We start from the raw sequence: 25,319 nt of genomic DNA, 5'->3' as shown, positions 1-25,319 counted from the left end.
ACAGTGAAAAAATGTAGTTTGTGTGCTATGCCGTCAAAGAAAACAAGCCACGAAAACAAGACAAAACAAGCAATGCAGAGTGTACGGTAAAGGGGACAACATTTAGATCTTCAATGAGGAAGATGGGAGGTCAGGAATGCACTCTAGCTGATGGAAATACCATTCATTTGTGAATGAGAGGGTTCCAAAGATTGTTCAGGGTTAAAAGTTGTTCATACATCAGTACAAAACAAGTATCTGATCAAATTTCTCAAACTGGGTACACAGAGGAAGTGGGTGAGGAGGTTGTTTGCAGAGATGACAGGGTGAGGAGTTTTTCTTACCTATCCCTTAACTGCTCTGTAAAGGCCATCTTCATGCAGTCCTTCGGCAGAGTGTTCCAAGTCTTAGATGCAATGAAGGTAAAGCAATCTTTTTTCCGGGTCAGGATGGTGCCAGACTATTCCTCCAAACCCACTGTCAGCCATTTCCGGTTCCCCTCCCAACACCAACCTCTCTGTTGCGGTGAAACGGGTCCTAGCTTTTACAACCTTGTTAGCCCGGAGACTGATCTTGCTTAACTGGAGGCTTACCTGTCCCCCGACACACGCCCGCTGGATCAAGGAGGTGCTTTACAATTTAAAGCTTGAAAAACTCTCACAGGCTCTACCAAGACATTCCTAGATACATGGAACCCTTTCTTGGAACTTGTTAACTCTCTGAACTTGTCCCCAGACTCAGAAGAGGACTGAGTGCTCTCCACCATGTTCTGCTCTACTGCAGCTGCTCTCCCCTTAACCCCCCCCCCCTCCCCACACTTATTTATTTAATTACTTAATTATTTACTGTTATTAGTGACCCCCCCTTTTTTTTTTTTTTTCTTTAGTACTTTTTGTTTTGTTTATCTTACCATATTTGTGTGGATGTGTACGTATGCGAGTGTTGTTTGTCCCCATTTGGTTCCGACCTGATTCGGGTGGGTTGAAGGTGGGTAAGGGTAAGGGCTTTGAGGGTCACCTACATACTGTTGCACAATTATGCCTTGACTGTCACTGTCTGTTATCATTGTATGTATGCAAATTGCTGTGAAATTCAAATAAAAAGATTTAAATAATAATCAGTTTGGTGTGGAATAGCAGACACCTATTGCCATTAGCTCTCTTGATGGCTGAGATTGTGGATTTGAGAACTGCTGTCAGAGTATGCAGATTGTGTTTTGTAGAGAATGGCGGAAATTGCTATCAAAACACGAAGGGGGGCCACAATTTCTTGGTGACCGCTTGCGCACACATGTGAGACTTCGGCCGTGGGCCCTGCGGATGGTAACATCGGGAGCTGACCTGGTTGGTGACCGACTCTGAACTCCAGCAAGCCTTGAATAAAAGGGCAGTCGTTCTCACCTTACCTCTTTAGTCTGTGGTTGGACAAAGTTTGTGATGATGTCTGGAGTTGAACCCAAATTGGGTGATGGGGAATAAGTTATTGGTGAGTTTCACTGCAGCTTTCGTCACTTTGATGATGATTGACAATAGCCTGACTGAATAGTACTTAGCTGGATTGGATTTTTCCTGCTTTTAGAGAATAGGATATTCCAGGGCAATTTCCCAACTGTACTGAAATGGTTTGTTTGGAGTCTCAGCTAGCTGAGGAGCACAGGTCTTCAGTGGGGCAGGGGAATGCTGTCTGGCACATGGCTTTTGTTGCATCAGGTTGGATCAGCTTTAGGTTATTATTGTCACAGTGAAAAGCTTTGTTTAGAATGCCATCCCAACAGATCAGATATACCATACACTGGAAACATGACAAATGTCTTCATTCTCTCATGAAATAGATTAATTGGTGTGCCTTCATAGCTGTTGCTTCATGACATATCATTAGTAATATTAACCGCAAGGAATGTGAAGTGCCCAACCACTCCCACTTCTGCACCATTGATAATGCACACAATTAGTTTGTGGGTGGGTGGGGGTTATGAGATTTAAAAAACCTCCACAATAGTCCAAAAGGAACACTTTGCAAATGCTGTGAAGCGAAAACAAAATTAGACCAGGCTGGAAATACTCAGCGTGTATGGAGAAAGATGTTCCTGCTGCAGTAGGGTTCCTCATTTGGCACTGGCACTGGCCCAAGTGGTTTGTTCAACCAGGTGATGCCGAGAGAGAATCAGCGCCACATCTACTCACTGCTATTTATCATCGGCGGTCATTGGCTGGCCATTAATACAAGAACATGGCTTTTTAAATGGTTTAATTCAAAGAGAGATCTCGAGTGTTGGTTATAATTGTCCTTAAGATGTTTGGGAATGAGGTGAAACGGCGCTATAGTACTAACCAGTCGGTAACCCTATAGTAGATGCAAGATGTCACCAGCAAGGACCAAGGTAGCGCTTGCACAAGGAGAAAGAGTAGGCTCTCCACCCCCGGGACCTGTCCTCGGCTCCACCACCCGAGACAGGATTAAAATAAAAACAGTTGGAGTAACTCAGGGGTCAAGAGTGGGGAGGGAAATGGGGTTTTAAATTCTCTATAGAGAAGACAAAGACAATGGTTTTCACAAGGAAAAAAATTAAAGAGGATGTCCAGTTAAAACTATACGGCAACAATTTGGAAAGAGTAAAAGATTTCCGTTTCCTGGGGGTTCATTTTGACTGCAGATTAACATGGAGGGTTCACATTACAAAAATAATTGAAAAATGCAAAAAAGCCATCAATGTAATGAGATGCTTGGCAGGTTTAGAGTGGGGAGCAGATGTATTATCTCTTAAACATATTTATGTATCACTGATCAGATCCAGACTAGAGTATGGCAGTATAGCTTATGGGTCAGTGTTGTCCGAGTTGGACAAAGTCCAAGCGGAAGCTCTAAGAGTCTGTATAGGAGGTGTGCGGACGTCACCTGTATGTGCACTACAGGTGGAAACTGGGGAAATGCCGTTGAGACTGCGCCGCAGACAACTAATGGCTAATTACTGGCTAAGCCTTAAGGGTCATGGAGAGAACCACCCAACAAAGCAGGTAGTACAGGAGTGCTGGGAGAGAGGGGTGGCTCAGTCTGGAAGCTTCGGCTGGGTTGGAGGAGTTGTGGCAAGGGACATGGGAGTAGAGGACAAAGAGTTCTGCCCTGCAGTATTGTGGCCATCTGTGCCAATATGGTTACTGAATATCCCAAAAGTTGATCTGGAGATATGGGAGGCAAAAGGGAGGAACAAAAATTCAGACCTAAAGACAGAATATCATAGCCTTATAGATAATAGATACAGGGAACACCTCTTAATTTTCACAGATGGATCAAAGGGCCCGGTAGCTGAAACAACAGGGGCAGCTGTGGTAGTCCAGAGGATGAATGTTGAGCTTTACAAAAGAACAAACAACTATTTGACAGTATATACAGTGGAACTGTACGCTATTTTGATGGTAGTTCGGTGGATGGAACAGATGCAACCATGTAAAGTATTAATATGTAGCGACTCATTATCTGCAATCCAGAGTATTGGGTCTGGTGCATCCCATGGGCGGCCTGACTTAGTGTATGAAATCCTGCTACTATTAAGCCAAGTGACAAGGAGGGGCAGTGACGTGACTTTGTTGTGGGTCCCAGCACACATTGGTGTTCTAGGGAATGAAAAGGTGAATAAATTAGCAAAGGAGGCTGTAAAAAAAAGAAACATAGAGGTAAACTTACAACTATCCAAATCTGAAGGAAAACACATTGTGTGGAAGAAAATAAATCAGGAATGGCAACAATACTGGGAACAGGAGACAAAGGGGAGACACCTCTATTCGCTATAAAACAGAGTGGGCATTACAGCAAGAAGAGGGGGGAACAGAAGAGAACAGGTAGTATTAACAAGATTGAGGATAGGACACACTCACCTGAACAACACATTAAAAATATTGGGAAAACACCCTACTGGGCTGTGTGAGGAATGCCATCAACCAGAAACAGTTCAGCGTGCCCTAGTTGCAAGTAGGAGATATGAGACAGAAAGAGGATTTATGATCATTGAAATGAGGAAAATTGGATTGACAGAAATATCAGTAAAGAACATTCTAGACTGTGGAGGGAAAGGAAAAGGAATAAAGGTGTTGTTTGATTTCTTGAGAGCCTCTGGGCTTATAAAAAGGATCTAATGTAAAGACATGAGTACTGTGGAATGAAGCCAGAAGGTGGCAGCAATGCAACATTGTGGATGCCGGCTGCCGTAAAACTCCAAAGAAGAAGAAGAAGAAGAAGAAGAAGAACTCAGGGGTCAGGCAGCGACTCTGGAGAACGTGGATGGGTGACTTTTCGGGTCGGGCTCATCTTCAGACTGAAACATGATCCTTGATCTTCTTCTACTATGTAGTGTTTTTTGGCGGTTGGCAAACAACTTTTTTGGTGCATTACCGCCACCAACTGGCATGGAGTGTGGATCAAACAACACCATTACATATACGAATAACCTATATCCTTCCGAACAAATTGGTTACCCTAAGAAAAAGCAACAGGATTTGATAACACTTATATGAACTCCCTTGCAAAATATCTACCAAATCAAATTGTACTCTTTCTTTTCTGAACTGCTCACTCATCTGTTCTCTCTCCTCCTCATACCTCTCACAATGTACAATGACATGCTCTGTCGTTTCCTCTTGCCCACAGTATTCACATCTGCCTGTATTATGCTTGCCTATTATAAAAAGTGTACTGTTCAGACCAGTGTGTCCAAATCTGATTCTTGAAATTACTGTCTCCTCTTCTCTGTTCTTTCCTGCACATCTCATTTCTCCCACTTTCCTCTGGACTCTGTAGAACCACCGTCCTTTCCGCTCTTCCTCCCATTGCTTTTGCCATCTTTCCTTCAGTCTTTGCTTAATAATGTCTTTGATTTCAGTTTTACCTATGTTAATACTTAAATCAATCTTACTTCTTTTTGTTACCTCTTTTGCTACCTTATCTGCCATTTCATTTCCTCTAATGCCAATGTGTGCTGGTACCCATAAAAATATGACTGTAAGCCCCATCATTTGAATTCTGAATAGTGTTTGTTGTATTTCAATCAAAATGTCTGGTCTACTGTCTGAATGGCTGTGCTGTAAACTCTTTATTGCTAAACTTGAATCTGAACAAATAACTGTCCTTAAAGGCCTAGTATCCTCGACCCACTGTACCGCTAACAATATTGCAATAATTTCACCTGTGTATACTGAGCTCATTATTGATCCTCTTCCCTACTTTGATGTGAAATTCTGGTACAATAAATGCTACTTTATCTACTGAATCTTTTGATGCATCTGTATAAATGTGGACAAAACTGTAGTATCTGTCAATGTATTCCTGTATGATGACTGAATTGTACATATGTTGTTTATCCCTGTTTTCCTGTTCTAATATTGTAAAGTCTACTGTTGCATCTGGAAGCATCCAAGGTGGAATTGAAGGTAATGGAACCGTTGGAACCACATTTAATTGTGCTATGCTGATTTGTATTGCTCTCTGGGTCACTGTCCATCCAAAACTTTTTGTTTCCCTTCTCTCCTTTTCCCTGCATGGTTTGACAGTAACTTGTGCTGGGTGTTCTTGACTGTGGCCCTGTAGGTTAATCCAGTAATTCAATGAAAGCTGTATCCTTCTCATCTCTAGAGGCATCTCCCCCATTTCAACCTGTAATGCTGCTGTTGGAGTTGTTTTTATTGCACCTGTACATATTCTCAATGCCCGATATTGAATGTTGTCTATTTTCTTAAGAGAAGTACTTGATGCGGACCCATACACCACACAACTATAATCTAACACAGATCTAATTAACCCAGTGTATATAGCCTTCAAAGCTGTTCTATCTGTCCCATAATCACATCCAACTAAACATCTCATTACATTAAGTATCTTCTTACATTTGTCCACTACTTTCTGAATATGAACCATCCATGTAATCCTCTCATCAAACCATAAACCTAAACATTTATAGTATTTTACTCTCTCCAATTCCTGGTTGTATAATTTTAGTTTTACCTCACTACCAATTTTCTTCCTAGTAAAAAACATTATCTTTGTCTTTTCCACAGAAAATTTGAATCCCCATTTATATGACCACTCCTGTAGATACTTGATCTTTGTCCTGTCTGCTCGCTTTCACTGACACGACGGAACGGGGAAGTGCGTGGGTGTCCGGTCGGAATTGGGGGAGGGGCGAGTGTCCGAGGGTTGCGAGAGTGGCCGAACTCAGGAGGTTTTGCAGGGAGGAGTGGTCAGGACCGAAGATAGGCAAAAATGCTGGAGTAACTCAGCGGGACAGGCAGCATCTCTGGAGAGAATGAATGGGTGACGTTTCAGCTGGAGACTCTTCTTTTTGTGTACCCTTCTTCAGACTCCGGTCATCACCTGGGTGGATAAAGAGGCTTTAGTGGAGGATGTGAGTTTAAATGAGACCCTCGCTTCTTTGCTAACATTTCCTGAAAAACCCACCTCCCCGCTTGCAGCTCGGAAAATGGTGATTGTTTCACTGATCGTCCCGCTGAGATCATCGTTCAAGATTATCATGAATCAAGTGTTTGGTATTTACTTCTGGGATCAGAGCAATTAAATTCTTACTTGCTGTGGCTTTAATCTTGCGTTAATAGCAATACAATATAAACCAGGCCATGATAGCGCAAAGTCCACGGCGGATGTTTGCTGAAGTAGGGGTTGCCCAAGAGCCTAAGTGGTGAGATGCTGAATCTCCTTAAACATCTGTAAAAGTTGGGGGAGATTCATACCTGGCCACTCTAATTCTCTCCTGGCTAGCTCCCATTGATGGAACATATATAATACCACTTTCTATTGGTATTACCCAAACTGGCTCCCTGTCCAATCTAACTTCGGTAGGCGGCGCGACTCTCGTCAGCAGCTGCCTCTGCAGCCCGTCTGCGTTTTTATTATTTTTTGTCTATGTTTTTATGTAGTTTTTATTATTTTTTGTTGGGGGGGGGTAACTTTTAAATCTCTCCATGCACGGGAGACCCGACCTTTTCTTTGTCGGGTCTCCTTTGTCGTTGGGGCTGCAACGAGGAGCGGTCTCCAACAGGAGAAGGCCGGGGGCTCTGGTGCCGACGCTTCACCGTCACGGAGCTGGGCGAGTCCAGAGGTGGTGCTGCTGCTGCTGCGGCCCGACCTCCGGAGATTCGGAGGCTGCAACTGCGGGTCTGGCGGACTGCGGCATCGGGAGCCCGCGGGTCCCTGGAGGGAGACCGCTTTTCAGGGCTCCTGCAACGGCGACTTCTCCTGCCCGAGTTGCGGGGTTGAAGAGCTCCCGGAGCGCACACCGGGGGCTCTAGACCCGGTGTGCGACCTCGCACCACCCGGCGTGGCTTTAACGGCCGCGGGACAATCGCCATCACCAGCCGGGGGCTTTGACTTTGACATGGGGGGGGGGGGGGGGGGAGAGATAAGTTTTTTTGGCCTTCCATCAAAGCAATGGGAGGGAGGTTTATGTAAATTATGTTGTGTCTTGGGTCTATGTGTTTATACTATGTGTGTATGGCTGCAGAAACGTCATTTCGTTTGGACCTCAAGGGGTCCAAATGACAAATAAATTGAATTGAATTGAACTTGATCCTGCACATGATCAGACCCCTCCCTGCCGCAGCAACTCCTGCAGCTCATCCACCTCTCCCTTCTCTGCTCTTTGAAAAGTTTCATAACATCGCTGCTGCTCCAGAGCTAATTACAGCCGGACCAATATGCACTTCAGTGGCTTGGTCTCAGCCTTTGGCCAGTCAAACGCAAAGATCTTAGAGCGAATCTTTGGTCAAACGCACGTATTACACGTCTCATGACTTCCGCGTAGTTGGGACAGCACTGTATTACAGTGGAGAGTCACTTGTGACTTGAATTTAAAATATAGGGAATATAAGCATTACAGTTGTAGTTTAATTACAGCTTTAGATTTCTTTGAATTACTACGTGAATGCAAATAAAATGGTAACTTCATCTTCTCGGCTATGACTCTAAAATGTTTTTTTTTTCACCCAGGTAGAAACCATCGGAAATATGGACGGTGAAAGTAGCTATTACATTTACACTTCAGATAACAGAATCGTGAAGATATACAAATGTTTGAACGAAGTGATACTGAAGTCCGTGAACTCTAACCGCAATGGTAAGCCCTAGTTTGTTGGCACCAATCATCTCAAGAAAACAGCTGGCAAAGAAATCTGTTCACAGAATCTGGTAACTGGTCTACTCTTAACAGAAATATGTGAAATAAATCAGCGTACGTGATTAAACTAATGAGTTTCACCTGTAGTGTCAAATTTGCAGCTCTTCCCCAGCCTTTCTCAATGGATACAGGCGGTCTCCAGCACTTGCTAACTAAATATTATTCCAACTGAGAGTAGGTGGTCAATTGAAAAGAGGCACAGCTTTAAAACAGCAATAAGCAGTGTGTCATATGTTGCATGTTACATCGACTTGAGGAGCACTTTCAGCAACAAACTGGTCCCAGAACGCTACCCCGTGGCTATCAAACTGTAGAACTCCTCTCCCTTCTGTCGTGGGGTAGACCGACTCCACCACCAATGGGTTAAATCAACACTGGTGATGATTAATGTTGCAGTCGTTAGATGATTGTGGATTGTTCATTTTTCCTGTGTCAGAAGTGACATTAGAAAAACTGGAATGCAGCAATCTGTAATTTGTCATTCTGTGTTGAACTGGGCAAAGTTCACTTTTGACTTTAGAGATACAGTGTGTACCAGCAATCAGCCCGTTCACTAGCACTATTACACAGAAGCCAATTAACTACAAATCTGTAGGTGTTTGGTGTGTGAGTGTAAACCCCACGCAGTCACGGGGAGAATGTACAAATTCTGTGCAGACAGGATTTGTGATCAAGATCGCGCTCAGGTCTCTGGCGCCGTGAGGCAGCAACTCCACTGCTATTGTACCCGTAGCAAGTATTTCTGGGCAGCGATTGGGTGCAAACCCTGCTGCCAACAAGCAATTGCAACAGAAAATGAATGGCTGTGTCTCACTTCTTTCTTGTTTGATTTCCAGACAAGGTAATCATCACCCCACACGGAGATGACGTTGTATCTCTGCGTTTTGTCAAAGATTCCGATTCAAAGACATACGTATGTCGCTGCACTGGTCAGGGAGACAGCCGAAAGCTCATACTACAGGTAAATAATCCCTTGGTTGTACACTTATTGAACAGTCTAGAGGGAATTAGACCTTTATCTATTTTCCATATCTTCCTCATCCAAGACCTAGGGACGGCACAATGGCAGAGAATCAGGTTCAGACGGGTGCTGCATGTATGGAGTTTGTACGTTCTCTCCCTATGTCTAGAGCCAAAAATCAAATGCTTTTGGTCCTCGAAGCAGCAGAGCCACCTGTGACGGGAAGGGATCCGCTACAGTATTTATATTGTGTGCCTACTTGCTTTACAAATACAGTCAGTGCATAATTTGTTTTTCTTTATTCCAGCCCAAGATCGAAAGACCGACCGATAAGGCTTTCCATTTTAAAAAGGTGGTGCAGTCAGATGAGCGAATGTATTTTGAGTCATGTGTGGCATCAGGTTGGTTTATCCACCACGCAAATAGAAAGGTGACGGTTGACAATGACAAAAATAACATGGAAGCCAAATATTTTAAAAATTCAAAAAATAGATTAAACCACGATGGAAAATGGCCAGTAATCTCCCCGAATATAACTGTTGGTCAAACTACTTTCTGCCTCATTCAAGGTTTAGTCACTGTGTGAAATAAAGCGCTATCTGCATTATATTTACTTTTTAAAAAATCAGTTTGAATGCATGTCCTCTTTTTCCTAAACCCAGCATTTAACTTAAAAGCAATACTTTAGATTGACATTTTCCATTCTTGGAAAAGACAGAATTAACTGAAATTTTTTTCTGCCAATGTGCTACAGTGCCCTCTGTAATGTTTGAGACAAAGACCCATCATTTATATATTTGCCTCTGTACTCCACTGAGATCTGTAATAGAAAAGTTCTTCATAATTGGTAAACTTAGTTATTCCTTGTAGTGCAGCTTTCCTCATCCCTTGAGATACAGCCAAGTAAAAACAAGCAGCAGAATATTGGTGTTTGTGAAGATAGAAGGTTGTTAGTTGGCAAGGAGACGTTAGCACATTTAAATATATACTTTTTTTATATAGGCTTTTTGAAGTTTCTGAATCCAATAGTTTGTTGTGTATGTAATATAAATGGTGTTACCAGCCTCCAAGTTAAAGGGAGAGGCATGTGGTGTATGTAATAGAATTAACATATGTGATGTCTTGGGCAATGGTACGCATGGTGGCGGGCGTCCTGCAATAAAGAAGCTGCTTAGTTTTACTCCTGTGTCTGAGCGTTATTTAAAGTCAGTTCCAAGCACCAAATACATAACAATTGACGACGAGGATGGGATCCGAACCCACGCGTGCAAAGCGCAATGGATTAGCACTACCGTGCTTATAAAGCAGAGCACAAATCAAAGCCACTGTTGTATTACAAAGACAATATAGATCCTACTTCTTGATGAAGAACCAGAGATGTGACTTAAGACAAATAGATGAACAACAGAAAAGGCTTAAACGATACAAAGAACGGTTAAATAAATGTGTGATAATGAGTAAAAAGCTGCTGATAGAAAAATCTAAAGAGAGGCTTGCCGGTTGAGAAAAAAGTATGCAGGAATGATTGCGACTAGCACTCTTCACTACAGTCCAGCATGGAGCCTCCTTCACTGAGCAATGGACAGATGGTTGTGCATTGCAGAATCTCAATAAAAACAAGAGCAGATAAATACGCAGCCTGAGGAAATTGAGCGACAGAGGAAGCTGGAAGCAAAACGAAAACCTGCAGCCATGTGTCAGATTACACCTACAAAAAATGAACAGAAAGAGGAAAACAAAGGGAATATATAAAGCAGAAAATGAAACGTTAACTTTAGCAGAATATCAGGAACATGAAGAAATCTTCAAATTAAGATAAGAACATTTAAAAAGGAAGAGGCAGAGATACAGGAAGAGCTAGAGTGATTAGAGTGCGCAATTTACACACAAGGGAATGGAAAATGATAACACATAATGCAAGAGGTAATGTATTTGGTTTAAGGAAGATGAATGGAATGAAAAAATTATGTGCCAAGTTTAGATATGATTATTAGTTATGAGGATGTATTGTAAGATGACAGTAATAATACAATTCTGCAACAGTGTATTAATCAATTAAATGTTAGGTAAAGAGCATATACCGTGATGGTGAAATTAAGTTTCAAGCGCCAAATACACAACAAGTTTATTATATACATTCTTAAAACAATACAAATAAGCTGATAGCTAATGTGGATAGTATGTAAAATGCATTTAAAGGATATCAGTGTAATTTCTGTTATTCCAGCAGAGCCTTGTTTTCTCTGTAAACAAATGTTTCAGCCTCATCCTCATCTAAAAGTTCATTCAGGGAGGCCACACAGCAGTCATGCTCTCTCAACATCTCAGGGTGCCAAGCAGAAACATGCTCAATGCGAACCGACCGCCTGACGGGGGTGAGGAACTTCAGATCTTGCTTCCCATGGGATCGGATTTTGCTTTGAAGATGATTTGTTCTGCAAAGAAAGATGGATTTTGAAATGTTGAAAATGTGTCAGCTCTTTGATTTAATTCTGTACAGTTGCCACCTGTGTGGGCACTAGCGAGGTGAAAAACTCCAAAGAGAGGCTCCACAGATGGGTCGCAGCAATATGAAAAACCTAAATTAATACTTTCAGAAAGTACATGTACATTAAAAAAAATAACAGCTTGGTTAATATTTAAAAGATCCAAGTTCGTTTTGAATGTTTACCAAATCTAAAAACACTTAGATATTATTTGATAACTTGATACTTCAGGAGCAAGATGGTAACTAGGGAATGAGGAGGCTCATTTGGTGACTACAGGTAATGTGGTTGGAATCTGGAACAGAATAGGCGGTGGAGGTGTGGAAGTTAAAAAGATTTATTCTTCACAAAAATGGATTCAGCTGAAATTAAAGACAGGCTATTACTTTTCTCATAATTAATTGCAAAACCAGCAGGAAGCTCTTACAAGACTAACAAAGATGTTGATATACCCTTTTCCAATAACAAGTGACTCTGTATATTCTGTAATCTGCATATGGTAAAGAGTTTTACCACACCCGCCTGGCGAAATAAAGATTGTACTGCTTGATCACTGATTTTGTGTTTTTGTCTGTTTAAGAACATTGAACCACAACAGAGGCACCTGAAGTACTTAGAAAATATCAAGCTATCCAAATCATCTCATTTGTCAAGGCATGGGTTATGGGCAAAATTTGAGTTAAAGAGATTAGTATAGACAAGTACAATGGCCATCATTTCTTGGGGGGAGAAGGGGGAAAGGTGTTGATGACAAAACCTTACCTGAGCACTTGGGGTGTTGCGGTCACTCTGTATTTGATCACGGATGAACCATGCCCATCTATTTTGCTGAACAGAGACTCCACTACTGTTGTACGAGGCGTGGCAACAGCTGATTCTTCAAAACCTTCAGTTTTAACATCTTCCTTTTCTATCAAAATATAAAAAACGTGGGGCAAATAAAAAAATGGTCAGTGATCATTCATAACTGCAGCATCTCTATGTCAACGTCATCCATTGCACAGATGGCTATTCACATGCTCGGAGATAAATTGTGGGTTCAAACCTCCCTCCGGAGATCAGAGCACAAAATTTGATTCAAGATTGTTCCACAGACGCTAAAGATGCCGGTTGGACGGAACATTGAACCAATACTCCACGGAGATGGATGAAGCTGATTCCAGGGCAACATCTTTGATATCCTGGCTGATATTTATGGCTCAATGTACATTAAGCAAATTAGCTAGCCATTATTACATTGATTGTGGAACCTAGGTGTGTGCACAAATTGGATACCATTTATCTGCCAAGAAAAGTGACAATACAACATGAAAACATTGGTTCTAAAGCTAAAGGAAACTCAATGTTTTAATGCCAGCAGATTTACCTGTACAGGATGTGTGAGAGTGTACATTCCTCATGATGGTTTCCACAAGTGCAGACCGCAGCTCTTCAACAGGCTGTGAAAGAGTTTGTTTCTCATTGTAAAGCAACTCACCAGAGAGGAATGTTTAGGTAAAGATCAAAACTTAAAACATTTAAATCTGCAATTTTGAATTCATCAGATACATTTTAGCTTGTTGTTACAAATATAGTTACCTCTGCACCACTGTGAACAGCCTGCTCAAACAGAGCAATGATGGCCTCCATCGTACCAGTTAATTCTAGCAGATGTGCTTGGCAAATCCAGTACTTGGCAAACTTCTCACCATCAGGAACATTCCGCAACGCTTCAGACACTTGTTCAGGCGAGGAACCCTAAAGGGAAACAATGTAAACTTTTACAAATATTAAAGCACAACAAAGCAATAACTACTTTGCAGCTATTTGAAAACACCAAATGGAGTGCTATTTGAGAAAAGAAAGAAAATAATTCCACTGCATGCAGTTAGTACCTACCTTAACGATTGACTGTGTAAGATGCTGATTTAAATCAAAGGTGGACACAAAATGCTGGAGTAACTCAGCGGGTGAGGCAGCATCTCTAGAGAGAAGGAATGGGCAACGTTTCGGGTCTTTTTCTTCCTGTCCTGTCCTCTCCCCTTCTTCAGACTGATGTCAGGGGAGGGGGCAGGACAAAGATAGAATGTAGGTAGGACAGTAAGACTAGTGGGAGAACTGGGAAGGGGATGGAGAGAAAGGGAACTGGGAAGGGGATGGAGAGAGAGGGAAAACAAGGGCTATCTGAAGTTAGAGAAGTCAATGTTCACACTGCTGGAGTGTAAACTACCCAAGTGAAATACGAGGTGCTGTTCCTCCAATCTGCGCTGGGCCCCACTCTGACAATGGAGGAGGCCCAGGACAGAAAAGTCAGATTGGAAATGGGAGGGGGAGTTGAAGGGACACCAAGCACAGGCTCGGCGAACCTAACTGATCTCCCGGTGGCCCAGCACTTCAACTCCCCCTCCCATTCCCAAAAACCTTTCTGTCCTGGGCCTCCTCCATTGTCAGAGTGAGGCCCAGCGCAAATTGGAGGAAGAGCACCTCATATTTCGCTTGGGTAGCTTACACCCCAGCGGTATGAACATTGACTTCTCTAACTTCAGATAGTCCTTGCTTTCTCTCTCCATCCCCTTCCCAGTTCTCCCACTAGTCTCACTGTTTCTGCCTACATTCTATCTTTGTCCTGCCCCCTCCCCTGACATCAGTCTGAAGAAGGGTCTCAACCCGAAACTTCGCCCATTCCTCTCTCCAGAGATGCTGCCTGTCCCGCTGAGTTACATCAGCATATTGTGTCTACCTTCTTATCAATTGATTGATTCCAAGATGTGCTTCCCATAACAAACCTCTATTTGAATATACCCTACAACACTTCCAGCACTCATCCTGGAGCAGGGACAATTAATTTTTTTGGGAAGCATTAATCTCACTGTCAATCCTGGTAAAACTTCCATACCCTCTCTAGCAGCTTCATGCAGTCATTCAACATGTGGTGCACCCGATCTGCCAGGCTCTTCTGTTCTTCTTCCAGTGCTTCCAAGAAAGAACACTCCAAATTCTTCTTTACAGATTTTAAAACTTTCTTCAAAGGGGTTGGCATGGGAGGGCGTTTGTAGGTCTTCCCTTTAGAAGCTAACCACTCTTCAAGTTGTTTCCTGAGGAAAAATATGAATAGTACAGTTGAAAATTAAAACCACCCGTGTTTCGATTTAACAGGGAAGAAGTAAAAAGAAACCATGATGGTGGAAGTATGAAGAGAATCACAGCAGCATCATCATGGCACCAATTGCACAGGAAGCAACATGAACTCTGGGTACACTCACTCCAACAAAGCTTCAACTTCCATGCTTTTATATTCTGTGTTTCTATTCCATACATTTTACCATTAATAAAGTACTTTTACATACTACAACTTTCAAAATGCTGTAACAAGCTAAACAGCAATCATTGTTGTAGAGTAGATCTATGTCAACCATTTTGATGAGTACGGGTGTCGGGGGTTATGGGGAGAAGGCAGAATGGGGTTCAGAGGGAGAATAAGATCAGCCATGATTGAATGGCAAACGATGGGTTGAATGGCCTAATTCTGCTCTTATCACTTACGATTTTATGATTTTCTGCAAAGCCATGCCACAAAAGCAAGTGGTTCGCTTAAATTTTTTTTTTTTTTTAATCTTGCTGTGTGGATGAATACTGACAAGGACATTGAGAATAACTCCACTGCTCTTTAACCTAATGCAATAGGGCGTCTTATATCCACCCAAAGTCCCATATTCAAGCATTGGATCAGCACAAGTTGTGAGAATAGCATTTAATACAGTTCTTGTTTTATTTTAATAGATTTATTGTCCAACCATAATTGTCTTTCAAGAATGTGTAACCGCCTGCTTGAATTACTAGAATTAAGTGTTATTGAACAGACCCAAGGGTGACAATATATTTATGTCCAATTTGGCCTTGCAGGTGGTAGCGTTCATATACCTTTATGCTTATTAGTTTGAGAAAGACTAATGTAGCCTTGGTGAGCAACTGCAATGCGTTTTGAACAATAGCCATGGTGCACTGGAAACAAAGGGAAAGATAGTTTGCAATGAAGTTGGGAGGTCATGTTGCAGTTGTGTAAGACATTGGTGAGGCCACATTTAGAGTATTGTGTTCAGTTCCGGGAACCATGTTATAGGAAAGATGTTATCCAGCTGGAAAGGGTAGAGAAGATTTACAAGGATGTTGCCAGAGCTGGAGGGTCTGAGCACGAGGGAGAGGCTGGGACTATTCCATGGAGTGCAGGAGGATGAGTGGTGATCTTATTGAGGTATACAATCATGAGAGGAATAGGTCGGGTAGAGTCTCTTTCCTAGAGTAGGTAAATTTAGGACCAGAGGACATATGGTTTAAGGTGAAGGGGAAAAGATTTAATAGGAATCTGAGGGGCAACTTTTTCCACACAAAGGGTGGTGGGTGTATGGAACAAGCTGCCAGAGGAGGTAGTTGAGGCAAGGACTATCCCAACATTTAAGAAACAGTTAGACAGGTACATGGATAGGACAGGTTTGGAGGGATATGGACTAAATGCAGGCAGGTGGGACTCATGTAGCTGGGACATATTGGCCGGTGTGGACAAGTTGGGCCGAAGGGCCTATTTCCACACTTTATCACTCTTATGATGCATGAGATGTCAATCAAGAGTGTTGCTTTCCCTTAGTTAACACCAATCTTTGAGTATTGATGGATCTACATTCACGAAAGCAAATCGAGAATAAGTCTTACCACCTTTTACAAGGTATACATTAAGAGTACCTTCAGAACAGCAAAGTACTCTTAACTTGGACTTTGTAAACAGTGGCAAGATTTAGGAGAATCAGAAGACATGTCATTTCCCACAGGATACCAACCTTTGACTTGCTTTTTAAAACCATAGTATTTATTTGGATTTGTCCAGAGAAGCTCTCTCTTACTCAATTCAACCCGCATGATATTGACCGTAGTAAGCTTAACCAAGTGATTCCGTTAATCATTTACCTTCTTTCATCTTTTCCTTTCAATGTCTTGGTGATGGAACTTTGATCATCTCTCTGCTTAGCTGTGCTCATTACTGATGTTGCCAATTTGCTTATGTTTTGTACTGCATCTTTATTGACCTTTATATTTCTTGTAGGAGACACCAAAGTTGGATGCAATCTTTGAGCAGATCGTGTAAAAGGTTTCCATATTGTCAGAGATCTACTTTCAATAGAATTGGATCCATTCGGTCCACTTGCAATACATGGCGATTTCATCGTTTGTTCACTTTCACATTGTTGTTCTGTTTTGCTCAATTTCCCACAGTTCTTTACTACCTCTGCTTTTGAAGGCTCATTTGGAGCAGTCATTCCAACTGTAGATTTGGCTGCACAGGTGAGTGCTCTGGAGCTGCTCACCTGCTTGGCTGCATGAGGGGCTCTCCTAGACTTGGCTGCACATGGAGCTGCCCCAAGCCTGCTCACAGGCTTGGCTGCACGGGGCGATGGTCTAGCGCTACCCATGACTTTGGGTGCACTGGGGACTGCGCCAGACCGTGCCACCGCAGGGGCTGCCCTGGACCTGCCCACTGGCCTGGCCTGAGCGGGGGCCGCCCTGGACCTGCCCACTGGCCTGGCCTGAGCGGGTGCCGCTCTGGAGCTGCTCACTGGCCTGGCCTGAGCGGTGGTCGCCCTGGACCTGCCCACTGGCCTGGCCCGAGCGGGGTCTGCTCTGGAGCTGATCACTGGCCTGGCCTGAGCGGGGGCCGCTCTGGAGCTGCTCACTGGCCTGGCCCGAGCGGGGTCCACTCTGGAGCTGATCACTGGCCTGGCCTGAGCGGGTGCCGCTCTGGACCTGCCCACCAACCTGGCTGCAGCAGGGGGCGCCCTAGACCTGCCCACTGGCCTAGCCTGAGCGGGGGCCGCTCCACACTTGCCCACTGGCCTGGCTGCAGCAGGGGGGGCCCTGGACCTGCCCACTGGCCTGGCCTGAGCGGGGGCTGCTCTGGACCTGCCCACCGGCCTGGCCTGAGCGGGGGCCACTCTTGAGCTGCTTACTGGCCTGGCCTGAGTGGGGGCTGCTCCAGACTTGCCCACTGGCCTCAACACAGCAGGTACCCTGTCTATATTGTCGATACCAATGGCCCACGAGTGATTATCTGAAGGAGTCCCCTTTAATCTGCTGATTGGAGTATCATTCACCTGTTGTGTAAACTGATTCATTAAAACTGTACTGGTAGATTGTCCAGCAGTTTGTGCTGTACCTACTGTACATTTATTTTCCTTTTCTTGATTGCTTGATTTATGAATAAATTCATAATGTGTTGAATTTTCAGGTTTTAAGTTTCCTAAACATTGTCTTTCTTGAGCTGATTCATCAACAATAATTTCCCTTTCTGCATTTGACTCCATTGGGAATAATGCAGTTGTAACTTGGGGAAACATAGAAACTGTTTGAGTGAGGGCGGGATTTTTTCCAGCGGTTCTTGAGCAGTGTTGAACTTGATTCCTAGCAGCGATTGATTTGACATGATTAGTACGTGATGGGTTGTTCGTGCTTTGGAGTTCACATTGTTTTGTGTGAGCATCATGCTTCTGGGCGTTTCCCTGAAACAAAGTTCACGCAACATTGTCTGAAGCAATGAATAAACCAAGGTCCTTTTTTAACATTTTCATTTTCCAAATATTTTCCAATATTATAAAACTGGAAAATATCAGATGTTTTATTTTCCTGATCACTCCCCCCTCCCCCACTTTATCTATCCTTGACAATATCTATTTATTAAGCACCAATTCACAACGTTGTAAACCTTTTTGCTGTCAAGCCCATCTCTGCTGATTCATGCTATTTTTCTTCTTGGCTTTCCTTACTCCAACCTCAATTCCTGCAAACTCCACTGTATGCGGATGTACCATACTAATCCAGCTCACTAACTAATATTGTACTTACTAAACTAAAGCTTTTTATAAAACTATGCCGTTGAATGTACTCCATTTCATATTCCCAACCTGGAAATCACCTTTTAAAATTATTTAATTACCGTCTCCAGAGTTCATTTTCTCCTCTGAAGCTAATTAAAAGAATTAACACAATTAAAAGAATCACATTCTGTCATTCTTTATTGTAAAGTTTTTAATTACTACTTGCTTCCCAGCTATGTTTTTCCTCACCCCTCTTTAAAAAAAAAAAAAAAAATAAGGATCAGAGAAGAGGTATTAAACACAGTTTTGTGATATTAAATTTAGCCACCAGGGATTTGAACACAAGTTCCCAGTTCTCGTTCAATACAGAACTCAAAACATGAAAAGATGACAAAACATGTTCAATGCTCATCCCATAAATGTCACAAACTATTAAGATTAATCTATTATATCTCCATGTCTTTTCGCACAAATGGAATAGTTTAATAATAAAAAAGAGTGCAAGAATACTGCAGTAATATATTAATTTCTGGGCGCTGCAGATGTTCTAATAAAAGAACTTTGACTGGAAATGCCAATTGCTTCCATATCAACAGATGTTATCCCAATATTTCCACCAATTTCCGTTATTGTTCTCAATAATAAGCAGTTGTTCAAACGGCAAAAGATGGTAGTTATCAATAGATAAACTGCCACTAAAATCTCTGGGTTAAGATCAATCAAGTTGATTTACCAATTGCAGTGGTGCATTACAAACTTAATGCAATTTAATAAAAATAAGTTGAATCGACTTAGTTTGAAAAGGGATCATGGGTTCCTACTTACCAACCCAACTTTGAATGGAGCAGTTCTTGGTTGTATTTTCCGATTGTTTTTGTCCCCTAAATAATACCTGAAAAGACACATTTTTAGGTAAAACTCAAACTAAAAAGTTAGGAACTATTTACTCAGACAAACAGTTAAAATGGACAATGAATTAATAAACCTATTCAATTCAGAAACTTCACTTTTATATGATACAGGTATGTCACCGCTGCCACCATGTTCAAGGACAAGCTTTTCCAGTAAGTAAAATCCCCAAAATGCCTGAAACCCCTATGCATGCATGGACTTTATTAAGTCATTAAAGGCACATTACACATATCATAACAACTTCTATGACTCAAAGGAATGTGGTTACATAATCCATAAATTTTATATTGAAATTGCAGCAAGAGAGTTTTGCTAACTAACAAGGACAAACCTGTCAGTCAGACCTGGAACCTTCAATTTCCCTTTTCTCTGGAGATAAGCTTCAAGTTGTTGCCTTCGAAGTTCTGTTTTGAAAATAAAAAAAATTACTACAGATTAAATTTGTAATCATTCAACCAAACCTGAGGATACTTTAAATTGCAACAGGATATAGGGCCAACTTCATATTGCAACTACAGGTGCACAACCTTTTATCCGAAAGCCTTGGGACCAGACACTTCTCGGATTTCGGAATTTTTCGTATTTCTGAATGGAAGATTTTTAGCGTAGATTGGATAGGTAGCGCGGGCGGCTTGAAAAGTCTGGAGCGGCTGTCTCCTCCCCGGAGACTGGGGAATCATTGTAAATCATTGCTTAAATGTTAGTCAGTTAGTTTGGAGGGATTTTATGTGGTGGGGGAGGTGAAGGGGGAAACTTTAATTTTTAGTCCCCTACCTGGTCGGAGAGGCGGGGAGCGGGCAATGCCTTACCGGGTCGCCGTGCAGTAAGCTCCGGAGCGCTGTGGCCGCTGACTCCCAACATCGCGGAGCTGGGGCTGCGGGCGTCCGGCCGCGGGCGTCGCTGGATTTGGAGCGCCGCGCAGCCAGGGGTAGAGTTGCCGGGGTCGGAGCTACAACCGGCACCGCCCGCGGCCGGACGCCCGCAGCCCCAGCTCCGCGATGTTGGGAGTCGGCGGCCACAGCGATCCGGAGCTTACTGCATGGCGACCCGGTAAGGCATTGCCCGCTCCCCGCCTCTCCGACCAGGTAGGGGACTAAGAATTAAAGTTTCCCCCTTCACATAAAAGCCCTCCAAACTAACTGACTAACATTTAAGCAATGATTTAAAGATGTTTAAGTGTGTCCCCGGTCTCCGTGGAGGAGGCAGCCGCTACAGTAGTACAGACCTGGGTTGACCGTGGGTCGTTTCGGGTCACGTTTGGCGCCAAACGCGAGCTTTGGTGTGCAGACGACATCCTGGAAAAAATGTCCGGTTTTCGGAGCTTTTCGGTTTCCGGATAAAAGGTTGTGCACCTGTACTACGAGAGTCAGAAACACACAACTAATGAAATTATAAACTAGGCAATAGATAAATCTCATAATAAAAAGGCAGGTACAATGTGTTGCCTGTAATTTGTTTGGGATCAAGCCTGCCAGCAGTATCACAATGTTCCTCTTGTCATTGCTACAAACATAACTCCAGGATGGACATTGGTGCTAGGGTAAAGGATGTCATCTCCAGTATATTCTGGAGAGGTTAAAGGTAGACACAAAAAGCTGGAGTAACTCAGCAGGTGAGGCAGCATCTATGGAGAGATGGAATGGGTGATGTTTTGGGTCGAGAACTCCCAGTGGTCACAATAGATAACAACGCCAACAACATTGGTTCAATAAAACAAGCCGATTGTCAGAAGTTAGGAGGTATTAAAAATCAGTTTGAATGTAGTTTATTGTCACGTGTACAGATTACTCCCAGCATCACATACTAATGAGAGCAGATATAAAAGGATAAACAAGATAAATAAGGGCTAGGGAGATGGTGTAGGAAGCTGGGATTCAGATTCCTGAGGCTGGTTCTATACAAACTGAACAGATTATACCAGGACAAGGGTGGCCAACTGTCTTCATCCCCATCTCTACTGTGCTGATTGGGAGATCTGGAATTTATTCTTAGCTTATGAAGGGTTTTGTCAAGAGTCTAATAGTGGGGGAAAAGCAGTTCTTGAATCAGGTAGTCTGTGCTTTTCAGCTTTTGTATCTTCTGCCTGATGCGAGAGGGGAGAATAAAGAATAGCGGGGTACGAGTGGGCCTTCATTATGTTGGCTAATTTCCTGACCTGGCATGAAATATAAATGATTTGGAAGAAGGGTGGTATTGCTGGTTTGCATGATAGAGTGGGATGCATCCATAACTCATTGCAATTTCTTGCAGTCATAAGCAGAGCAGTTGCCATATCATAATAAGATGTTTTTTTTATGGGGCATCTGTAGAAATTGGTTATAGTCATTGGAAACATACCAAATTTCCGTAGTCTTCTGAAGTAAAGGTATTGGTATGCTTTCGTGGCTGTAGCATTAATATGGTAGGATCAGGACAAATTGTGGGTGCTGTTTAAACCTAGGAATTTGATTCTCTTCTTCATCTGCATTTCAGCACCACTGATGCCGACTAGATTGTGTATCTCCTGAAGTCAATAACCTACTCTATTATTTTGCTGACTTTGAGGGAGGCGTTGTTGTCTTGACACCATGCTACTAAGTTCTCCATCACCTTCCTGCACTACATCTCGTCATTGCTTAAGCTCAAGCCTGCTACAAAGCTGACAGTCCTTACAGGTTAGGCAGAGGTTCACCATCCATCCCTGTGCTGCCACCTTCAGGGAATCCTCTCAGCACAGGTAATTCTTCAAAAACAAGATAACAGTATTCTTAAGCAACCTTTCGCTATGTAAAATTGAATAATTAAAAACAATGTGTCAATGGGGTTTCAGAGCCAAAATGTTCTAGTGTCAATAACAAAGTTATATTTCACCACAGAATTTTCAAAAATAAATGTATTTTTAGTATCATTTATTTTTGTAACTGCAAGCTAAAATTACTGAAGGCTATATGTTACATTGTTTAAGAGTGTATCATTGCCCTTGTGTCGATTACTAGTCAATTTCCAGTGAGTACTTGTAGCGAATGTAGTACTTTGTACCTTGTAGTCATTACTTCCAAAGAGTCCACCTCTATGCAGGAAGTTGAACAATTTTACACTGGACATTTTAATATTTATCAAGCCAAATAACCTACAAGCCTCTGTGTCTTTGGAATGTGGGAGGAAACCGAAGATCTCAGAGAAAACCCAGGCAGGTTACGGGGAGAATGTACAAACTCCGTACAGACAGCACCCGTAATCAGGATCGAACCCGGGTCTCTGGCACTGCATTTGCTGTAAGGCAGCAACCCTACCGCTGCTCCGCCATGAAGTAGCTGTTTACTTGTGTATGGCTCGATTACACTCATGAATGGTAATGATTTGACTGGATAGCTTCTAAACCAATTTTTTTCCCATTGTATCACTGTGTACGTGACAATAATAAACCAAACCAATACCCTACCAGGTGACTCTTTGTCTGTATCCTTCCCATTGATGCTTTTTGACCATCTGGGCACTTCCAGCATTGTGTTTTTGTATTAGTGCTAATAATTCATCTCACCTAATGCCCCAGGTAGGTCAAACATCAAAAGCGTGGACGTCAAACAGCTGTTGTCCATACACCCCCCACCTACCCACCATCATGGGGGCCTGGGACCAGGCTTAGTCAGGCAAGCTGTAGAGAACGGGCAAAGATACGACATAAAATGCTGGAGTAACTCAGCGGGACAGGCAGTATCTCTGGAGAACAGGAATGGGTGACGTTTCAGATGAGACCCTTCTTCAGACTGAGAGTGAGGGGGGAGGATAAGAGAGAGAGAGAGAGAGAGAGAGAGAAGGAAGTGTAAGGTGTGAAAACGAGACATCTAAGGGGATGCTGCTCAAGGAAAATATAGAATAGATAATTGTTAGCTCGGAGAAGCTGACACCGAAGCATACAGAGATAACATTAAATCAGGGGGGGCGGTCAGACTGGTGGGAGAACTGGGGAGGGATGGAGAGAGAGATAAAGTAAGGGCTACTTGTAGTTGGAGGAGTCAATGTCCTGGGGTGTAAGTGAAATATGAGCTGCTGTTCCTGCAATTTGCGCTGGGGGGGGGGGGGGGGGGGGGGGGGGGGGGGCTGCGACCCCGCTACCTGCCCCCCGGTCCGGCCCGGCCCGGCCTCACCTGACCCCCCCGGCCCGGCCTCACCCCCCGCCCGGCCTCACCTGACCCCCCCCGGTCCGGCCCGACCTCACCCCACAACCCCACCCCCCGGCCCCCGGCCTCACCTGACCCCCCCCGGTCCGGCCCGGCCTCACCCCCCGGCCTCGCCTCACTCACCCACCCCCCCCGGTCCGGCCTGGCCCGGCCTCACCTGACTCCGCCATCCGAACGCTGCCGCTCCGCGCTCTCGCCTCCATCTCGCGCCGCCTCCTCCTCCCAACCGCCGCCGCGTTCAAACCGCCGCTCGCGCCCGGCCCCGCCCCCGCCCGCGGCGCCAACACGACGCGATTCAAAATCCGCCAATGACAGCCGCGATGGTGATGGCGCTGGCCACGCCCCCTGGCGGCGGCGCCAGTGAAGGGACCAAAGATGTCAGAGCAAGGAAGAGACGGCCCGGCCCGGCCCGGCGTGTCTAACGTGGACCACCTCACCTCAACCCGTCTCAGCGTCTGTGGCATGGAACAGTTCAGCCCAGCTCGGCGTGTGTGGCATGGAATACCTCAGCCCAGGTGGTAGGACAGACACTCTCTTACACACGCGGGCCATACAGCATTTGGTGAAGGAATGGTCCTTTAGACTATGTATTTCCCTCCACAGATGCTGCCCGACTTGCTGAGTTCCTCCAGCATTTAGTGTTTTACTCAAATTTCCAGCATTTACAATCTCCGTGACTCCGTTCCATGCTCTATCGCGAGGAAGGAATTACCAGGTCGACAGAGATAAGATTCAACGATGTACTCAAAGCCTCCTTGAAGGGTTGTAACGTCAAGAGTGGTTAATTGTCATATGTACTGGGACCACAATAATGAAATTCTTATTTGCTGCAGCTTCACAGGAACATTAAACTCAACCACACAACAAATAAAATATCAGATTACTGGGTAAACCAGACCATGATAGTTAGTGCAAGCTAAAGTACGCAGAGAAACAGTCTTACACCAGCATCTGCAGTTCATTCCTACACATTTTGTCTGCACCACTGCAAAATCTCCTTGAAATATGAAGACGTTCTCTCTCCGTCGGGAGTTTTGCAACACCCTCTCTCATTGCTCCGCCTCTGTGTTCCTCCTGCAAAACCATTTCATACAGTTAGTTTCCCTTTCCCCTGACTCTCAGTATGAAGAACGGTTCCACCTGAAACATTACCTATTCCTTTTCTCCAGAGATGCTGCCTGACCCGCTGAGTTACTACAGCATTTTGTATCTATCTTTGGTGTAAACCAGCATTTGTAGTTCCTTCCTACATATAGTCCATGATATTTTGGTGCTGAGGTAGAGTAATGGTTAAGGTTGTGCAGTGCAATTCAAGAGTCTGACGGTTGATGGGAAGAAGCTGTTCTTGAACCCGAGGGCAACTTTCTTCCCGATGGTAGCAGCGTGATGACAGTATGGCTAGGTCTTTCGTGACATTAGTGGCTGGGATTCTGGTCGCTTTCTTCAAAGAGGGGGAGGTTATTTCGCATGATGGACCGGGCAATGTCCACCACTTTCTCCAGCCTCCTTAATTCTGGGGTATTTGAATTTCCATGATGGAACCAGTCATTATGCTCTTCACTGCTCACCTGTACGAAGAACGGGTTGTGATGTTGGTGAGTTTTTTTTGTACTTTCATCAATGAGCTCTGCCCACGTTTGTGGCCCTGACCTCCCATCTACCTCATTGGTGACCTTAGAATGATCTTTAATTGGACTTACGAAGGTCTGAAGAAGGGTTTTGGCCTGAAACGTTACCTATTTCCTTCGTTCCATAGATGCTGCTGCACCCGCTGAGTTTCGCCAGCATTTTTGTGTACCTTTAATT

The 25,319-nt window shown here is 43.7% G+C and overlaps 1 protein-coding gene across 1 annotated transcript; it reads right to left on the bottom strand.

The window, feature by feature from the left end:
- Window positions 1–11,210: 11,210 nt before the first annotated feature.
- On the bottom strand, window positions 11,211–23,781 carry ckap2l (cytoskeleton associated protein 2-like). Its single transcript, XM_055662468.1, has 9 exons — window positions 23,671–23,781; window positions 19,685–19,757; window positions 19,267–19,333; window positions 16,541–18,126; window positions 14,478–14,676; window positions 13,181–13,339; window positions 12,969–13,041; window positions 12,365–12,512; window positions 11,211–11,551 (listed from the first exon to the last, which is right to left on the bottom strand). The coding sequence occupies exons 1-9, from the start codon at window positions 23,714–23,716 to the stop codon at window positions 11,335–11,337; spliced, it is 2,568 nt and encodes an 855-aa protein (XP_055518443.1). The 5' UTR covers window positions 23,717–23,781; the 3' UTR covers window positions 11,211–11,334.
- Window positions 23,782–25,319: the final 1,538 nt, after the last annotated feature.

The sequence above is a fragment of the Leucoraja erinacea genome, chromosome 35, assembly GCF_028641065.1.
Source record: "Leucoraja erinacea ecotype New England chromosome 35, Leri_hhj_1, whole genome shotgun sequence".
Lineage (NCBI taxonomy): Eukaryota > Metazoa > Chordata > Chondrichthyes > Rajiformes > Rajidae > Leucoraja > Leucoraja erinaceus.
Note: the sequence above shows the minus strand (reverse complement) of the source record. Positions and strands in the feature narration are given on the sequence as shown.